Source organism: Mus caroli, unplaced genomic scaffold (genome assembly GCF_978045245.1).
Source record: "Mus caroli unplaced genomic scaffold, Mus_caroli_1 scaffold_12, whole genome shotgun sequence".
Taxonomy (NCBI): Eukaryota; Metazoa; Chordata; class Mammalia; order Rodentia; family Muridae; genus Mus; species Mus caroli.
In genome coordinates this window covers 25,820,282-25,837,185 of record NW_028227267.1, presented here as the reverse complement: position 1 = coordinate 25,837,185, position 16,904 = coordinate 25,820,282, and the positions used below count along the sequence as shown (strand labels likewise).

Here is a 16,904-nt window from a genome sequence, read left to right as displayed (position 1 = left end):
AAACCACTGCCTTAGAATATGAAATGGCCCTTTGCATATATGCTAAGATTGTGTAGCTCAGTGTTCTTGAGGGACTCTTAACTGTGGGAGTGGGGGCTGTCTCTGACTCTTGCCTGCCTTTAGGAACTTTTTCCTCCTGCTGGGTTGCCTCATGCAGCCTTGATGTGAGAATACATGCCTGGTTTTATTAGAGTTTGTTATGCCATATTTGGTTGATGTCCCTAGAAGGTCTGCTCCTTCCTAAGGGAAAGAGTGAAGGGGATTAGATCTCATCTCGTGTAAAGGGAAAATGCCAGGGACAGACTTGGGGGGGGGGATTGCCGTTGGGATGTAATATATAAGATAAGAATGAATAAAAAGAAAAAAAAGAATATGGAATCTTTACCTCATTTCAAAGGTAATCTTGAAGTTATACTATCACGAGAACCAGCATGCTTTGTCTCTGTCTCAAAAGACATGCAGTATTCTCAGTTTTTAGAACAAAGATACTTGTGTTGATTACCCAATAATTAGCAACTATCTAAGTGAAACCCTTAGCAACTTTGATTTTTCTGTTTCTTACCTTGTTTCATTTTATGCCTGTGGGTACCAAAAGCCAATGGCATTTGGGAATCTACTGGGTTATCATGCTTGCCGGATACAGAATCTAGTCGAACTCAGAGCATCATGGATAGCCCTGAACTGTTAGGTTTTGTCAACTTGACACAACCTAAAAGGCACCTGGAAAGAGGGAACCTCAGTGGAGAAATTGCCCAGATCCAATTTACCCATAGCTTTGCCTGTGATTGTATCTTCACTGATGATTGATGGGGGGGTGGGCGGGGGTGGCTGGTCCACTGTGGGCAGCACCATCCTTAGGCAGGCAGGCCTGATCTCTTTAAGAAAGTCGGCTGAGCATGAGCCAGTAAACAGCATTCATCCATTGGTTCTGCTTCAAGCTCCTGCTTGTGTTCCTTCTCTAACTTCACCCAGTGATAGATTGTGACCTGGAAGTGTCACTTCTCCACCCCAGAGGAGTCCATGCAGTAAACACCAAACCAAAATATCTCATTCCATTAGCCCAACAGTGGGGTTTCCCACAGCCCCATCCTTGGACATTTCATCCACCCACAAGCCTTCATCTGTTCAACTCAGAGATCAGCTCACAGTAGTCAGAACACATATGTTTAAACCCCTGCAAGGAGCTTCTTGTCCAGCTCCACTCCACACTGAGTTTATTCCAAATATCTCTCTCATAACTACACTCAGTCCATTAGTCAAAGCTTTTCACTTGACAACTTCATATTGCTCTTGTCCTTTTGCCACATTTAAGGCCCCAACCTTTCAACCCTTTGAACTACAAAAGCCATACATTATGATTGCGATCTCATCTAGTTCTCAAACCTGTGTTTCAGTGAGCCAACAGGCAGATCCACCTGAAGTTGTGGGTTGTGTTACAGTTTTCCAAAGCTGAAAGCCCTGACTGAGTGGTCAAATCCATCTTCAACTCACATACCAGACCCCAGTAACATGCTTGGGAATCCATGCCCTAACAATGGCTCCAGGAATGCTTCTTATCAGGTGAGGTTGTAACACTGGCCTGGAACACCCATTGGAAACTCTTCAGTGTTCGGTACAGCCCCCTTCATGACTCAGTCTGTGAGCACCTAGGTAGCCACACCCCTTCATGAGCCACCCAGTGTCAGCTCCAGCACTGCTCACTCCTCCCTTTGTGCATCCCCACGGTGTCCTGGGTATGTTTTTACCACTGCGCTCACATTGGGTCATCCCTCCTGCAGACGGATCTACCCATGTGTTCACAGGCTCCCATCACTTCAGTGGCTTAGTAAACAACATTGTTGATGCTGCTGTGATCTTATACTGCCCCACAACAGTTCTTACAGAGGCAACTTAGTCATCAATACAGAAATGTTGAGAGGTGGGACTTTTGAAAGATGATCCCACAGGGTCCTCCCAAATCCATGCATGCATTAAGGACATGAACAGGAAGTTGGGTTGCACAGGAATGGCTCTTTTAGAAAAAAGGGAGCCCTCTGCCCCTTGCTCTGCCTGGGGCCACACTGATGAGCGGGAAGCTCTCAGTCTCAACAGTGCCATCACCATGTCCTTAACTCCTTGGCCTCTGGAATTGTGAGTTAAATAAATCTATTATATATGAGTTACCCATTCTCAGGCATTTTGTTATAGCAACAACAGCACAAAAGAAATAAGATACACACACAGAATCCACTTAGAGCCAGAAGGTATTTTTTTCCCAGTGCAACTTCTTCACTGAGCCAACTGTAGCTTCTTGGAACGAAAGAACAGATTCTCTCCCTGGGGTTGTAGTTCATTTCTTTACATTTGTCTTTCTTTTGGGGGGATTGTATCTGTGTTTCTGGAAATGTGTTCTCAGAGTTGATTGTGTGGTTACCTTTACAGTGTGTGGCACCCTCATCTGCCTTCTAGGGATGCCAGGCTGACCTGTCCATGCATAGAAATAACAACAGCTCATACACTATGGTGTCACATTGCACAAGATCATCTGATCACTTCTCATTATCCCTTCACAGAGACAGCCTCCTGGCCTCCTGGTGACGATCCTACAGTGCTTAAGATTTATGCAGGCCCCCAACGTATTACTCTGCCTGCCTTCAAATTGAATCTCATTTTGTTATTTCCTGCCTGTGTTTCTTTACCTCTCTGGAAACATTTTTATTATGCTGCACTCCTTGCCAATGTTAAAAACATTTCTCAGTTTTGTACTTTCTGAAAGTTTGTTACGGCAGCATGGGTGCCCTTTTCAATGTCATTGATAAAACAACTCAGGGCCTTCAAACCTAGCCTTGATCCTGATCATTGCACAGCAAGCCTTAGAAAAGCACTGGGACACCATGAATTGAAGAGGACTCCTTAGTGCCTGTTCTTGCTACACAAGGATTCTTGCCCAGCAAGGGGCACATGGCATAGAGGACCTTACATTTCACCTTTTTATTTTTACCTTCATATGAGAAAGTCTACACTGACAAGTTCATCTGCAATGACAGATTTTCCGCAATGAGCTGAGCCCAGCCTCATTGTCCTCTGGAGGCTCAAGCACTCACTCCTAATTTATGACTATGGATTTGTGTCACAGCACACCAGTAACCCTCAGTGTACCCAGGAGTGCTTGTCAAAACCCAACAAATGATTTGCTGACAGGCCCCAATATCTATATCTTCCCATGTCAAAATCCCTAATCTCTGTCATAGCTTAATAATTTTCCACTGAAAATGTAAAACGGCAAGCTGAAGAGTTAGCTTATTAGCATAGGCTTTACCCCCTGAAACCTCTATTTATTTCATGCACATAAGGCATGGCCAGCCTTAGGAAGAAAGATCATGGTACATAGGCAATTAGGCAGGGGGTGCTGCAGATGTCGGGATGGGCTGACTCTGCTTGGATCCTGGGCTTTTCACTGTTGCTGCTTCTGTTTTTACTGTGCATGGCATTCATAATGCTTATGACAGACACATGGGTCTGCCACCCATACGATGTAGCTTGGGTGTGACAGAGTGGAGGTTATGCATGATCTGTTCCTGTATAGCAGCTCTTTCCCATGCTCTACCTCCCAAGGAAGCAAGTCAAAGCACAGTGGTATGAATGGCGCCATGATATCAGACTTGGCTCCACCGTGACACACACGAACACTTGGGACCCTACCTGAGTTCAGTGCATCCCAGTCATGAACTTTGGTTGTGCAACCCCATAATATCCACGGCTTTCATCTACACAACAGCCTGGTGTGAGAGCTTCCCAGCAATGATGGTTTGCAGCCACATGATTCCCATTCTCCTCCCTCCCCTTCCAAGGGAAAAAGCTCTGGCCTTTCTGTGATGTGACCTCTCACAGGCCCAGAAGTCATTACAGCTAAGGAAGATGGAAAATCCTAGAAAATGAAGAATGCCAGATGATTAGAGGCATGTGAATGTCACTACAAGCCAGTGGGTGCTCTCTCTCTCTCTCTCTCTCTCTCTCTCTCTCTCTCTCTCTCTCTCTCTCTCTCTCTCTCTCTCTCTCTCTGGCAGACATATAGCAAGAATATCCAGCTAAGGGAAAAAGTTCTCTAGAACAACCCCAGTGGCCTTTCTGCTGAGTTGATTAGTAGGCACCATTGATTTCTCAAATCTGGCTTTTTACTAAGTCTCTAACCGGAGCTACAGAGAGTAAATGTGATCAAGATGGAAACTCAGTGACGCTAAATTCATGGTTAAATCATACAAAGTGCTTTAAAAGCACTGGCCACTGGGACGTGGTCAAGAAAATCACAATATATGAAGCCACAGGCACATTGATAAGCAACTGAAGAGACAACAGATGAAGTACACAGGACCTAAGCATTCCAAAACCAACTCAACAAAAGTCAGACTCCATACTTATCATCAATAACAACTCTCAAACTGTGTCTGTGTGCACATGGATAGAAGGGAGGGCTTGGTTTTAGTTACAACAATAATATATTAAGAAATAAAATTAAAGTTATATGTGTGTGTATATATACATATATGCATATATATACACATATCTTATGAATATATGTATATTCATAAGATATTTTTAAAAACTGGACCAGATGAAGGAACTCAGGGCTCCTGGATAAGAACAGTTAAAGTAGTAAAGACGTGCAAATTGTTACTATGATTAAGAGTTTTTCCTGCAAGAATCCACGTGCTAGAGACTTTCAGAGCGACTTTCAGAGGTGCTGGAACCTTGGGGAAGGGGAGCCAGTCTGGTAGGTATCTGGGGTACTGCTGTCAGAAGGGATTAACATTTTTTTTCAGGCCCCAGTTAGTTCCTTAAAAGCTGACTGTTGCAGAGCGAACGTTAATTCCCTCTGGCTTCCTGTCTCCTTTTGCACATGCTCCTCCTATGATACCTACTGTCATGTTGTGCCTCAGCCAAGATGTCTCCAATCAGAGCCAAATGGGGACAGCCACCCCACCCTTCAACTCTTAGACACTAAAGCTGAGGGTTATATAAATCCATTTTCTTCACTGAAACTCCAACCTCAGGCATTTTGCCAATAACAACATAAAACACAAAAAGACAGATGTATATATCAGCACAATGATAATTTTAAATGTCAATACACCAATCAAAATCTAACATAATTTCCACAGAACTATGTAAACCGTTTCTCAAGATTATCTTAAAGCAGAATAACTCATGTAAGAATAATAGAGTACGTGAGAAAGTCGGCAACACTGATAGTGGGGAACTTGTCCTCTAGGAAGAATAGTTGGAAACAAAAGTAAATTATCTTTATATAAAAACAGACTTTAAAGAGATAAAAAAAATAATGCTTTTAACATTAAAACTGTGACAGAAAATTGTAAGTGCTTTTAAATTTTTTTACTGATTCTTTGTGACTTTCACACCATGCACTCTAATCCCTCTCACCTCCCTGTCCCTTCCTATCTGCCCATAAACACTTGTCTAAGCATGTGGTTGGAAATCCTTTCTAAGAGTAGATACCAAAAGGTACCCTGTGTAATTGATCACATGCAAACTGCACCAGAGTAAAGACAACGTCTGAAAAAGGAATTCCCCACCAGAAAGGGATGACAAGTAAGATTACAAGCCACCACACAATTGGAGTAGCTGTATGGATAAGCCTGGGGCTTGAAGTCTTAACCAGAACAATAAGACAAGAAAAAAAGCAAAGGGTAGACAAATAGGAAAAGGAAGTCAAAGTATTCTATCTGCACATGACAAGATTCTAAACGTAAGAGACCTCAAAGATTCCAACAAAAAATAGGCTGATAAATACTTTCATCAAAGTGACAGGATACAGAATTAACACAGAAAAATCAGTAGCCTTCATGTATAGATAGATACACACACACACACACACACACACACACGCACACACACACGCGTACACACACAAAGAGAAACATATACCTATGATATATGTATAATATATATACATATATATACATACACACATATATAATGTATATATATGTATGTGTGTGTGTATATATATATATCATACTAAAAAGAAATCAGAGAGACAATTCCATTCACAACAATCATAAAAAATTTAAATACCTGGAAATAAATATAAGGAAACAAAGGGCCTCTACAATGAGAGCTTTAATACACTGAAGAAAGGAATCAAGGAAGTCAGTAGAAAATGAAAAATTCTCCCAGTTCATGGATCAGCAGAATGAATCCTGTCAAAATGCTCACCCTACTTGTGGTGCTTTGAATGAGAATGGTCCCAAAGGCTCGTTTATTTGGATACTTAGTTACCAGTTGGAGGAATACTTTAGGGAAGATTAAGAACTGTGGTCTTCTTGCAGTAGGTATGGTCCTTTGGAGGAGACATGTCACTGGGGCTAGGTTTTGAGGTTTCAGAAGCCCATGAATTCTAGGCCTAGTCTCTCTCTCTCTCTCTCTCTCCCCTCTCCCTCTCCCTCTCCCTCTCCCTCTCCCTCTCCCTCTCCCTCTCCCTCTCCCTCTCCCTCTCCTTCTCCCTCTCTCTCTCTCTCTCTCTCTCTCTGCCTACTTCCTGTAGATCAGAATGATCAATCCTCAGCTACTGCTTTGACACCATATCTGTCTACTCATGCCATGATGATCATGGACCAACCCTCTGAAACTGTAAGCAAGCCTCCAGTTAAATGCTTTCTTTTCTAAGGGTTGCCTTGTTCATGGTGACTCTTCATAGCAATAGAACAGTAACTAAGACAGTACCAAAAGCAATCTACAGATTAGAGCCAATGCAGTTCCTATCAAAATACCAGATCCTTTCTTCACAGACATAAGACAATGTCAAAACCTGTGTGGAAATGCCAACGGCCAAACCAAAACAATGCTCAACAAAAGCAATGTCGCCATGTCTAACTTCCAGTCACACAGCAGAGTATTCGCAATAAAAATAGCATGGTGCTAGCACAAAACAGACACACAGATCAATAGAATGGAATAGAGGAGCCAAATACACTCCATGGGACTACAGCTACCTGATCTTGACCAAGACACTAAATCACACACACACACACACACACACACACACACACACACACACACACACACACACACACACTGGGAAAAAGACAGAACCTTCAGCAAATAGTACTGAGAAACCAGGACTTCAACAGACAGAGAAAGAAGGAAAAAAAACCCTGTATCCTTACTGCTCACCCTGTACCAAACTTACCTCCAAATGGCTAAAGGACTTCATAAAAACCTGATACCCCAAACCTACTAGAGAAAAATGCAAGGAATATGCATAGGTAAGGACCTTGTGAACGGGACGATTCTGTGCAGGAACTAAGACCAACAATTGACAAATGAGAGCCCGGGAAACTAAGGGCCTCTGCCAGCAAAAGATAGAGTCAAGTCCTCAAAGAGACAGCCTGCACCATAGAAGAAACTCTGCAGCTACACAGAGGATTAGTGTCTGGACCTACACAAAGAACTCAAAGAACTGAACTCCAAGGAAATCACACAACTAGAAAAAGAACGGACTGTGGAACTGAGCAGGAAGTTCTCAGAAGAAGAAGACAAATGTCTACTAAGCACTCTTGAGAGCTCAAGATCCTTAGGTATCAGAAAGTGCAGATTAAAACCACATCAAAGCCTCCATCATGCCCCAATAAGAATAGCTGCCAGGACCCCAAATAACAACAAGTACCCACATGGATACAGGAGAGGGGGATGCTTATATGGTGTTGGTGGAAGTGTACAGAGGTGTAGCCACTTTGGAAATTAGTACGGAGGTTTCTCAAGAAACTAGAAAGAGATCTCAATAGGACCTGGCTCTACCACTCCTCCATGTATCTAGGGGTCTTCGTATCCTACTAGAAAGACACTAAGATGCATACACTCTTAAAGAAAGGATTCTACATTGCAGGACCAAGTGATCGTCTGTGCTGTTTGCCTCCTCAGCCACTGTATTTTTTTTTTTGGTTTGGTTTCCTATGCCAAAATACATATTTTACTCCAAAGACAAGTGGCTGCTTCAAATACCCCCCACGTAGATTACCTCCCTTTAACACAGTCCCTTTCACAATGGAAAAGAGTCACCTTTCAAACAGCTTACCAAAACAATATAGCTTGAAGGCTTTCGTGCTATATATTGTGTGTGATAAAATTAGCATCTCTTTCATATTATAAACAAACAGCTATACTCTGTGAATCTCTTAACCATGTGTGGAATCAAACCCAAGTTGGATGCTCTTAAAGACATAACTCATCTCCTATCTGCCTGCAGAAAGCTAGGGCTACCCCGGTGCCTTTACCTTCCTCACAAACTTCACAGTTAGCCAAGACCCAAGCCTGGCAGCAGATCAGGAACTCAAAGCAGTACCACTTAGAGGGCCGGAAGTTTATATCCGGCTCTCCCACCACACACTTGCTTTTGGGTATCAGGCACCCCTAGTTAAAGTGGTCACAGAGACACGGCTCTGAACAATGGACTGGGAATTGTCAAAGCCCTGCCTCCTAGCCAAAGTCTAGTCTAATTCCTTGGGGACTTTCTCAGTGAGGCTCAACCTTGGCCTAGGAACAGTTAAACAGACACAGTAACAGTTCACTGCCATGTGCCTGCCATGATGCGCTTGCCATACAGAGCTCACCTGAGGAAATCCAAGGTGTCCAAAGATCACTGTCTTCCTGGTCATATCTGAAGACACGTCATCTTCTAGCCTCTTCGAGAAGGAAGGATCCTCCCGGAAGCTTCTTATACACTGGGCACTTCTGCATGGGCCAAATACCCCAGCTACTCTTTGGTGTCACTGCCCTTTGAGTCTGAAATGTCCCCCAAGTGGTGAAAGCTTGGCCTCGAGCTTCTGGTATCAACTGAGGAGCCAGTAGACACTGAGCAGTGACACTGAGCGGTAGAACCTTGCTGGGTCCCTGGGGAATGGGTCCCTGGAGGTATACTCTCCCTGGCCTCTTCCTACAGTGCCCTTGGCTGTGTGTTGGCTGTGATGTGAGCAGCTGCCCTCCACCATCACATCCCTCCCTCTTCCATGATAATCTGGCCAAGCAGCTGCATCCTGAACACCAAAACAATAAACCGGAATCAATCTGTCCTCCCTTAGATGGTTTTTGTCTGATACTCAGTCACAGAACCAAGAAACGTAACAGAGGCCATTGCTCTCTGTAACTTGTATACTGCCCCAACTCGGTGACTTATGTCCCACAGTCCCCACCTCCCACCTCCCTCATTCTCTCTGTAACCACAAAGTCCCAGTCCAAGTCCACAGTAAGCACAGCTCAGGCCATACCCTCACACGCCTCTGGCCGAAGTAAGTAGGGGCCAGATTTCTTTATCTGACAGCATACAAAGTTCAATATTTCAGGCAGGACATGACTAATACGGAGGTAGTCACTCACTCTGTTGTCCCTGCCTCCATATCTACCTTCCATATCAGCCAGTGTCCAAGAGCTGTCCTCATCCTCATAATTTGACTCACAGGCGTTTGGCCCACAGAGGCCACAAGATGTGGACTAACTATACTAGCAGAGCCAATGAGGCGACCAGAATTTACATACTGACTAACGCCAGGACCACCATCTACCACACACTGCACCTCCTCCGAGACACCAACATCATTCTCACCTCTCATTTCTGTCGCCGAGGAGCCATTGGACCAGGCTGTCCACTTGTTCCGGTGCTTGCTGATTTCTTGCACTTTGCAGACATACTGCCCTTGATCCGTGGGCCGGAGCGTCAGGACAGACAGCCTGTACAGCACCCCTCGACGCTCCTCGAGCAGGCGTAGCCTCTGCTGGTTGGCAGTCCGGCTGAAGTTCCCATAGTACTGAATTATCCGGAGCTTCGTCATCTTCACCATCAAGGCCTCCTGGGAGCCGTCAGAGGCGAAGAACCAGCGCACGGCCAGCAAGCTGTCCTTCCGTCTCTTCTGGGAGACGTGGCAAAGGAGAGTGGCATTTTCCCCTTCCAAGTAGTCCACCACAGGTCCTGGGGACACCGTGACATTGAGAGCACCACAGACTTCTGCAATGGAAGAGGACGGAAAGGTGAATGAAGGTCGCAGCCTGGGTTCGTGCAGCCAGGCCATTCCCAGAAGCCAGGGACAAGCCACATGCTATTGGCGTCTGGATGCTCTGAAGGGGCAAAGAGGCAGTGGTCTTGGCACTCTCTATACTTCCCAGCCTCACCATGACCAGGAAACACCTGGAATTCTGAAGCATCTTTTGGGGTACTGGGAGAGCCCCATATCCTTTCTAGTTTCAGTCTCCTTCCTTCATCTTATTTTACTTTAGCTTGTTTGTATGCTTCAGTTCAGACCATAGATCCTGAGTCCAAAGAAGCCACTAGGAATCCCTTCTATGGGCCTTATGGCTCCCACATTCCTATATGCAATGGTCTCACTCACATGGCATGCCAAACACTGACCATCTGAACAGACACATTCTCAAAAGTGTTTTAATGTGCCACGGAAATGCAAAGTATACATATGAATCAAGACTTGGAGAATATCTTGAAAACTCAGCTCACACCTCATCTTCTCCACGAACCTCCCCAAGTTGTGTTTTTATCCATGTTGACAGGACTGTGGGTCAGAGGCAGGTGGGAGATGCCTCTGCAATGGCTTGTCAACCAGGAGACTGAATCTGTCTGCCTCCCTTCCTGCTCACGTTCTTAGTAGTGGTGAGTCTAGCTCTAAGCAGTAATGGCCAAACAAAGGGTGACCCTAGTGCTAGTGCACTGGAGTGACAAGGAATTTCCAATGGCTTCTTTGGACTCAGGAACTATGGTCTGCACTGAAGCATACAAAATGAAGCAAAAATGAAGAAAAAAGGAGCTTCTAGATCCAGGATAGATATGGCGCTCTCCCAATACCCCCAAAAGATGCTTCAGAATTCCAGTCCTTTCCACTACAAGCTATCCTTTGATTTCTTATTGTAAACTAACCCAGAGGAGCCCACCCCTAGCTACAGTTCAACTCCTGAGCTTCATTGGACACACCAGACCAGCTGAACCCAAAGAAGCCGAACACTGGTTCCTTTCCCATAAACCGATCCCATGGTGCACCATGGGTGATACAGCACAGCCAGGCCACCCTGAAGCTCATGGGAGGGGCCATGTCAGATGCGGGTATCCTCAGAATAGCTTTCTGCAGGCATCCCAGGTTAGCACCAGACATCACGTGTGAAGATAGGGGTGCTTTAGAGACCTAGCCAAATGCTTTCACAAAACACCCATCCTCATAATGACAGTCACTGATTGAGTGAACAGATTCAGCCATTTCTGAGGACAGAGTCCTAACCAGTTCTTTAAAGCCTCATCTCTCAGGACCTCATAATGGAGATCAAATCCCAAACTCAGTTTCTGAGGGGATAAGCCTCATTCAAACCCCGGCAGTCATGTTCTTGGTTATTTTCAATAGCTTGTCATTTGAAAAATTGTGTTTTAAGGATCGGTCTTCTATCCTTTGGCCTTCTTAGAAGCTGGGCGCTAAACTCAGGACCCTCCAGAAGAATGGAGAACTTTAACTCAGTAGCATCCGTCAGTCCCCTTTGTTGTGTGAGGTAATATCCACAAGGGGGTTAGGACAATACGCATGAGGGAGCATTCCGCAGTACTCAGCACCATGCCAGGCTTTAGTTGATGTAATAGCAGATGCAGCAGACTCAAGGGGAGAGGCTACCGGATGCTGTGCTCTGTGTGAAGTCCCCAATCCTCTCTTTCCAGCCAACAGGCCCCTGAGAAGTCCTGCCTGGGGACCTTGAGTGTCACTTTACATGGCAAAAGCTGCTCTGTACTGATTCAGATAAATCAAAGCTCTCAGGCTATCTGGGATGTCTCCTGGGATGTTCTCTGCAGTCCCCAGGAGCAGCACCTTTGCTGTGGGAAGTCAACCACAATGAAGCAGAAGTGGTCCTCATCTTCCGTGCATCTCGCTCACCTGGCTGGCACCTAGCTGGTATGGACAGCACTTCTTCTTGATGGCTGAGGCTCATCTGAGAGCAGATAGCCTCATGTAGGAGATCCCTGGTGAATAAGGAAGGCAGCTGGGACCCTTGGCTGACCTCCATTCCATTAGCCATGAAGAACTGGACAGAGGAGAGAGCACCAAAACACAGCAGCTGGCTTACAAAATCCAGGGCCAGCCGGACCCACCCCCAAAGGCTCCCCACTGGAGCCAGAGGGGCTGGGAAGAGAGGAAATGGAAACAACATGGGTGGGATGATAGCAAACCGAACCCTGCACTCCAGGCTCCTCCTGGTAACTCCACATGAAGAGGGGATTATTTATAGTGACTGAAACCTAGAGAATGTGCCAAGTGTTCCAGCCCCCATGGGAGGCCAGATTCCATCCTGGAGGCAAACTAGTACCCCTCCCCCTCCTGTCATCCTGTGGCTCAGGCTCAAAGCCCTATCTCAAGCTTCAGAAAGCAAAGGGACTGAGGGGGTGGGGGTGGAGTCCAGGGTGTCATTCTCTCTCCAGCAGTGTTCCCTTCTGCCTTCCGTCCATTTTCTTACAGATGCTCCAAACATCAGTGTCTTCTATAGGAGTGCAAGGGCATTCATTCACTGATGGCTGAATTGTGCACCTTAGGCTATTCATTCTTCCTGAGTTCTAACCCCTAGTACTGCCAAATGTGAGTGTAGTGGGAGGTAAAGACTAAGTTAAGTGAGATCCTTAAGGTGGACCCAGTGACAATGCGAAGCAATGTGACCGATGTGACTAAAAAGAGCTTAGAACACAGAGTCATGCAGTTGAAGACTGTACATACAGGGAGAAGATACCACACCAGCCAAGCAGAGAGAGGCCTAGGGACAACCAGACTCCGCAGTCACCTTGACCTCAGCTTTCACCCCTTGTTAATCAATACAAGTTTGTTATCAAGGTCATTTGGGACAGAAGTAGGCAAATGCATACATACGGCCCTCCTGATGAAAGTGCACTCCAGCCTTTCACCTGCAACCCATACACACACACACACACACACACACACACACACACACGGAGATGTTGATGCTGACGTGGCTAAGCACCTCAGACTGTCAGAAAAGCTTTGCTGAAAGTCACAGGCTCTCAGAAGCAGGATCCCCTGTCCAAGTCAGGGGCCATGGGCAGCACCATCCAGCCCTGGAACGGGCGGCTCCTTATGCCAAGTGTATAGGTATGGAGGCTTGGTTTATGTGCAGACACCTGCAGCTCAGACCCAGCCAGGATGGGAGGAAGTGCAGGTAGGGGGCCTTGACAAGCATAAGCCCTGAGTTTAAGGTGCTCATTTCAATCTTTGTGGAGAGAAGCTGAACAGTTCTTTCCCACTGTATCACTGTGTCCCCTGTGGCTCAGCAGAAAGGGGCCAGGGGAAGCAATGGGAGGCAGGACAATGGAAAGTGGGTGCACCGGCCAGACAGACTGACAGACAAAGCATGCACGCACGAGCTGTGGGCAGAAAAGCACACTGTGCATGCTGACTCAGCAGGAGGGACCGCCCAGGCAGATGTCACTTATCCCTCCCCCTCCAGCTGACACAATGTAGCAGCTAGGCAGGGCTGACCCTCACTCTCTGACCTAAGAAACTGACACATTAGCCTGAAGCAGAAGACAGGCTTCCTGAGCACAGACTGCAGAGAGCTAAGGTGAGGAATGGGCTCCACCACACCCTTGCACTCCTGGTTTCTGCTTCCCTTTTGCCGTCTTCTGCCTCCATTGACTTTACGGAGCTAAGAAGCCAGTGAGGCAGCTCCTGATTGGGACAAGGAGGGAGAATACAACCGCAAAGTTACCAGCTATGGAGGAAACATGCAGGGTTTAAGAAAACCCTGGAACCAAAACAAACAAATGAAAAGCAAGCAAGAAAGAAAAAATTCAGCCCTGAAACGACCTTGATCCTTGTCTTGGGGTTACAGAGACCTAAGAATATGGTCATGAGCTGAAGGTTATCTTGGAAATTAGTAAAGCCAAATTTCAGCAGCCGAGAATGTCCTCCAAGAGAGAGGGTCTCACTATCCAGAGGCCCACGGCAGGAAGAACCAGGTGCAGGCTAGAATTGAAAAGATGGGTATCCCTTTGTGAACTACATCCCATTGTGGTCCAGTCTGAAACCCCTTCCTGTACATAGTCCTCTAGAGAGGATTCCTCATCCCAGTCAAAGGCCAGTTCTTAAACAAGAAAGGTGGCAATACAGAAATGGATGGCACTGATCCAAACAGAAGGCCAAGCTTCCTGCAGCCATGGTTCCATTCCTTCTACAAGCATGTGCTCTGATGTTCCAAAGCCCCAGGCATCCCTCGAGGGCTGAGAACTGGGAGTCACACGGTCCCAGGCCTGTTGAGTGGCCAGAGAAGAGGAAGAAAGAACACAGAAGAGGAAGAAGAGCACAGAAAGGAAGGGCCGAGGGGCTGGGTAGAGAGCCTGGGTGGGTGTCCTGTGATGGCCTGGCTGGAAATCTGCTTCTGTTCGGAATGGGGCGCTCAGAGCCTGGGCTTCTTCACCTGAATGGTGAATGGGAAGTGATGTGGTTCATGGCTAGTGCAAGTGAGCTACAATATAAGTCTGTATGTGTGAACTGTGGGAAAGAGCAGCAGGAAGGGAGCCTACACTATCCTGGATCAGGGTAGGCTCCATGCGTGCAAGAGCTACAGGCACACAGATGGCTCCTGCGATGCCCACTGGTGTTAGCCTTTACTGATCATTTCATGAAAATTTTATATTCTTTGAAGAAGATCCCCTATGTTTCTGTTTCTCTTGGGTCCCACAAGTTACACTGCCGTTTGTGTGTCTGCATGAACCTGGGGTCCCTGGGAACGAGAATCACAGTCTAGCCCCTGCTTTGGGATTTGGTAACGCCGTGAAAAGGAAGAATACAGACAGCTCTCTGAGATGATACCCATGGAGGCCCAGAGTGCGCAGTCTTCTCATGGAGCAGCAGCAGCCGCCTCAGCTGCAGGAAAGCAAAGGCTTCCTTCTCCCAGGATGCAGAAATGGCCACGCGCAGCTCCAGCTCGGAGCAGGCCATGAAGGTGCGCTTGGTACTATAGCTTGTCGTCTCCACTGCCTAAAGACATCCTCCACTGTCTCCAGGATCCAGGGACTTCTAAGTGACAGACGGCAAACCTCTGAAGCACACTGCTTTGTAGCATCAGGGGCTGCTGAGGAGGGGCAATAAGCAGGGAGGCCTCCAAACCTAGCCCACCAGTTATCCACTGTGAGCCATCACCTAAAACTACCTCCAGGCCAGGGCAAATGCTGCCTTGTTTTGTGACAAAGGAAGAAACACGCTCAAGTGAACTTCAGGCCAAGTGCAGTTCTAAGGCAATTAGATGTATTTCCCCAGGGTATCCTCATTAGCTGCTAATTCTCATTTTACAGCCGAGATGGAGGCCCAGAGAAGCTGAACAACTTGCTCAAGCTCACACAGCGCATAGCAGAGATGAAATTCAAACCTAGGAGATCTGACTTCAAAGATGACTGGTAGTCACCGCTCTGAACCACAGCTTGGCTTTTAATAAGTACTTGGACTGATAGTGTTCTTTTCTGCGAGATGAATGGTGGGACTGGGTGACCAATAAACTCCCACTCTACCCCTAAATGAAGGCCGAAGACTGTGCAGGCCCTGAGAGTGGGTTTATATGTTAAGTATGTTGGCCTTTCCCTTGCAGATGGAGGTCAGGAGTCATAGGGGAAGTGTCTGGTGGAGTGAATGACAGCCCCAGGTGAAGGGTGGTAAGCAGGAGCTACAGGGTGACCCTGGGTACATCCAGGTTGGAATCTAAAGGGTTCAAAATTTCATACCTGTCCCTTTCATTCTTTGTTTTTAAAATGGGGCTAAAACTGTGCTGCCCTTAGAGGTTGGTGGACTGATAAACTGAGCCAGTGTTTTACGCAGTATTTGGATCGATAAAACCTTGATGTTCTTACTTTGAAACACCACTGTGATTAAATGAGATAGTGTACACCTGTTGCTGGTAGTCACCTGGGAAGGGAGAGTCACTAATATACCTATTGCTGGGGACCGAGCGGAGGAGGTTCTTCAGCCGCTGTAAGTGGGAGCCATAAAACTCCATGCAAGCCAACAGAGGTGGCCCCCAAAGAAGTGTGCTTGTGGGAAAGGATTCTGATGGATGACATCCTGTCTAACCAGATTTGACCATCTCAGAAGACTCACTAGTAAACCCTCAGTGCCCAGCAGGCTGGGAAGATCCGATCGCTCCTGACCTCATTTCGGAGAGTCTCCAAAGATAGTTAAAGGGAAGTTGGTGCTGGCAGCAGCTGCGGGTCTCTACTACTACGGAAGACAGAAAGAAACCGCCGACTTGGGGCTCTGATCGGGCTGGCTTCGCCCTGAGCTCCGCGGCCTGCGTCTCAGAAGGGACTAGGAGCTGTCCCGAGAGCAGGTCCCCATCGTGGGACACGGGCAGGACTAGGGACCCGAGGGGACCTGAGTCGGCGCCGCCGTTGCGCCGCCAGGATCGCGGGGTAGGAGTGAGTCTCCAGGACCCCATGTAACCCTGGCCTCCCCTCCCGCTCGAGCCCCGGCCTCCCGCGCAGCCGCCCGCCGCGCCGCGCTTACCCGGGGCCGGACCCAGCAGCACGGCCGCCGCCAGCGCTAGGAGCCGCAGCCGCATCTTCCCGCCGCCTCCGCCGGGCGCTGTGACCCGGGAGAGCGCCGCCGCCCGCCCGGCCCGGCCCGCCCCTCGGCCTCCAGCCACAGTTCGGGCCAGCGCTGCTGGGTCCCTGGGTCTATGCCGAGCTGGAGGAGCGGCCTCCCCATCCACTGACTGGGACAGCCCACGGTGTCCCCTTTCACCACGCCCACGTCTCAGATGAGAAAACTGAGGTGACCCTGGAGATTCACTTCGTACAGAGCTAAGGCGTCCAGGAGGACGTTGTAATCTCCCTGAGGCCTTTAGCTCTCCTTGTTCCAAACCCTTTCCTAAGAGGG

The 16,904-nt window shown here is 47.3% G+C and overlaps 1 protein-coding gene across 1 annotated transcript in view; it reads right to left on the bottom strand.

Annotated features, from left to right (window-relative positions):
* The window catches only part of Vstm4 (V-set and transmembrane domain containing 4), an 84,698-nt gene extending 68,036 nt beyond the window's left edge, over positions 1-16,662 (bottom strand). The window contains exons 1-2 of the mRNA XM_021181981.3: positions 16,533-16,662; positions 9,596-9,994 (exon numbers count right to left, since the gene is read on the bottom strand). Of these exons, the coding sequence (XP_021037640.1) occupies positions 9,596-9,994; positions 16,533-16,587 (454 nt within the window). The 5' untranslated portion in view covers positions 16,588-16,662. The remainder of the gene's footprint in view (positions 1-9,595; positions 9,995-16,532) is intronic.
* Between the last annotated feature and the right edge of the window lie 242 nt (positions 16,663-16,904).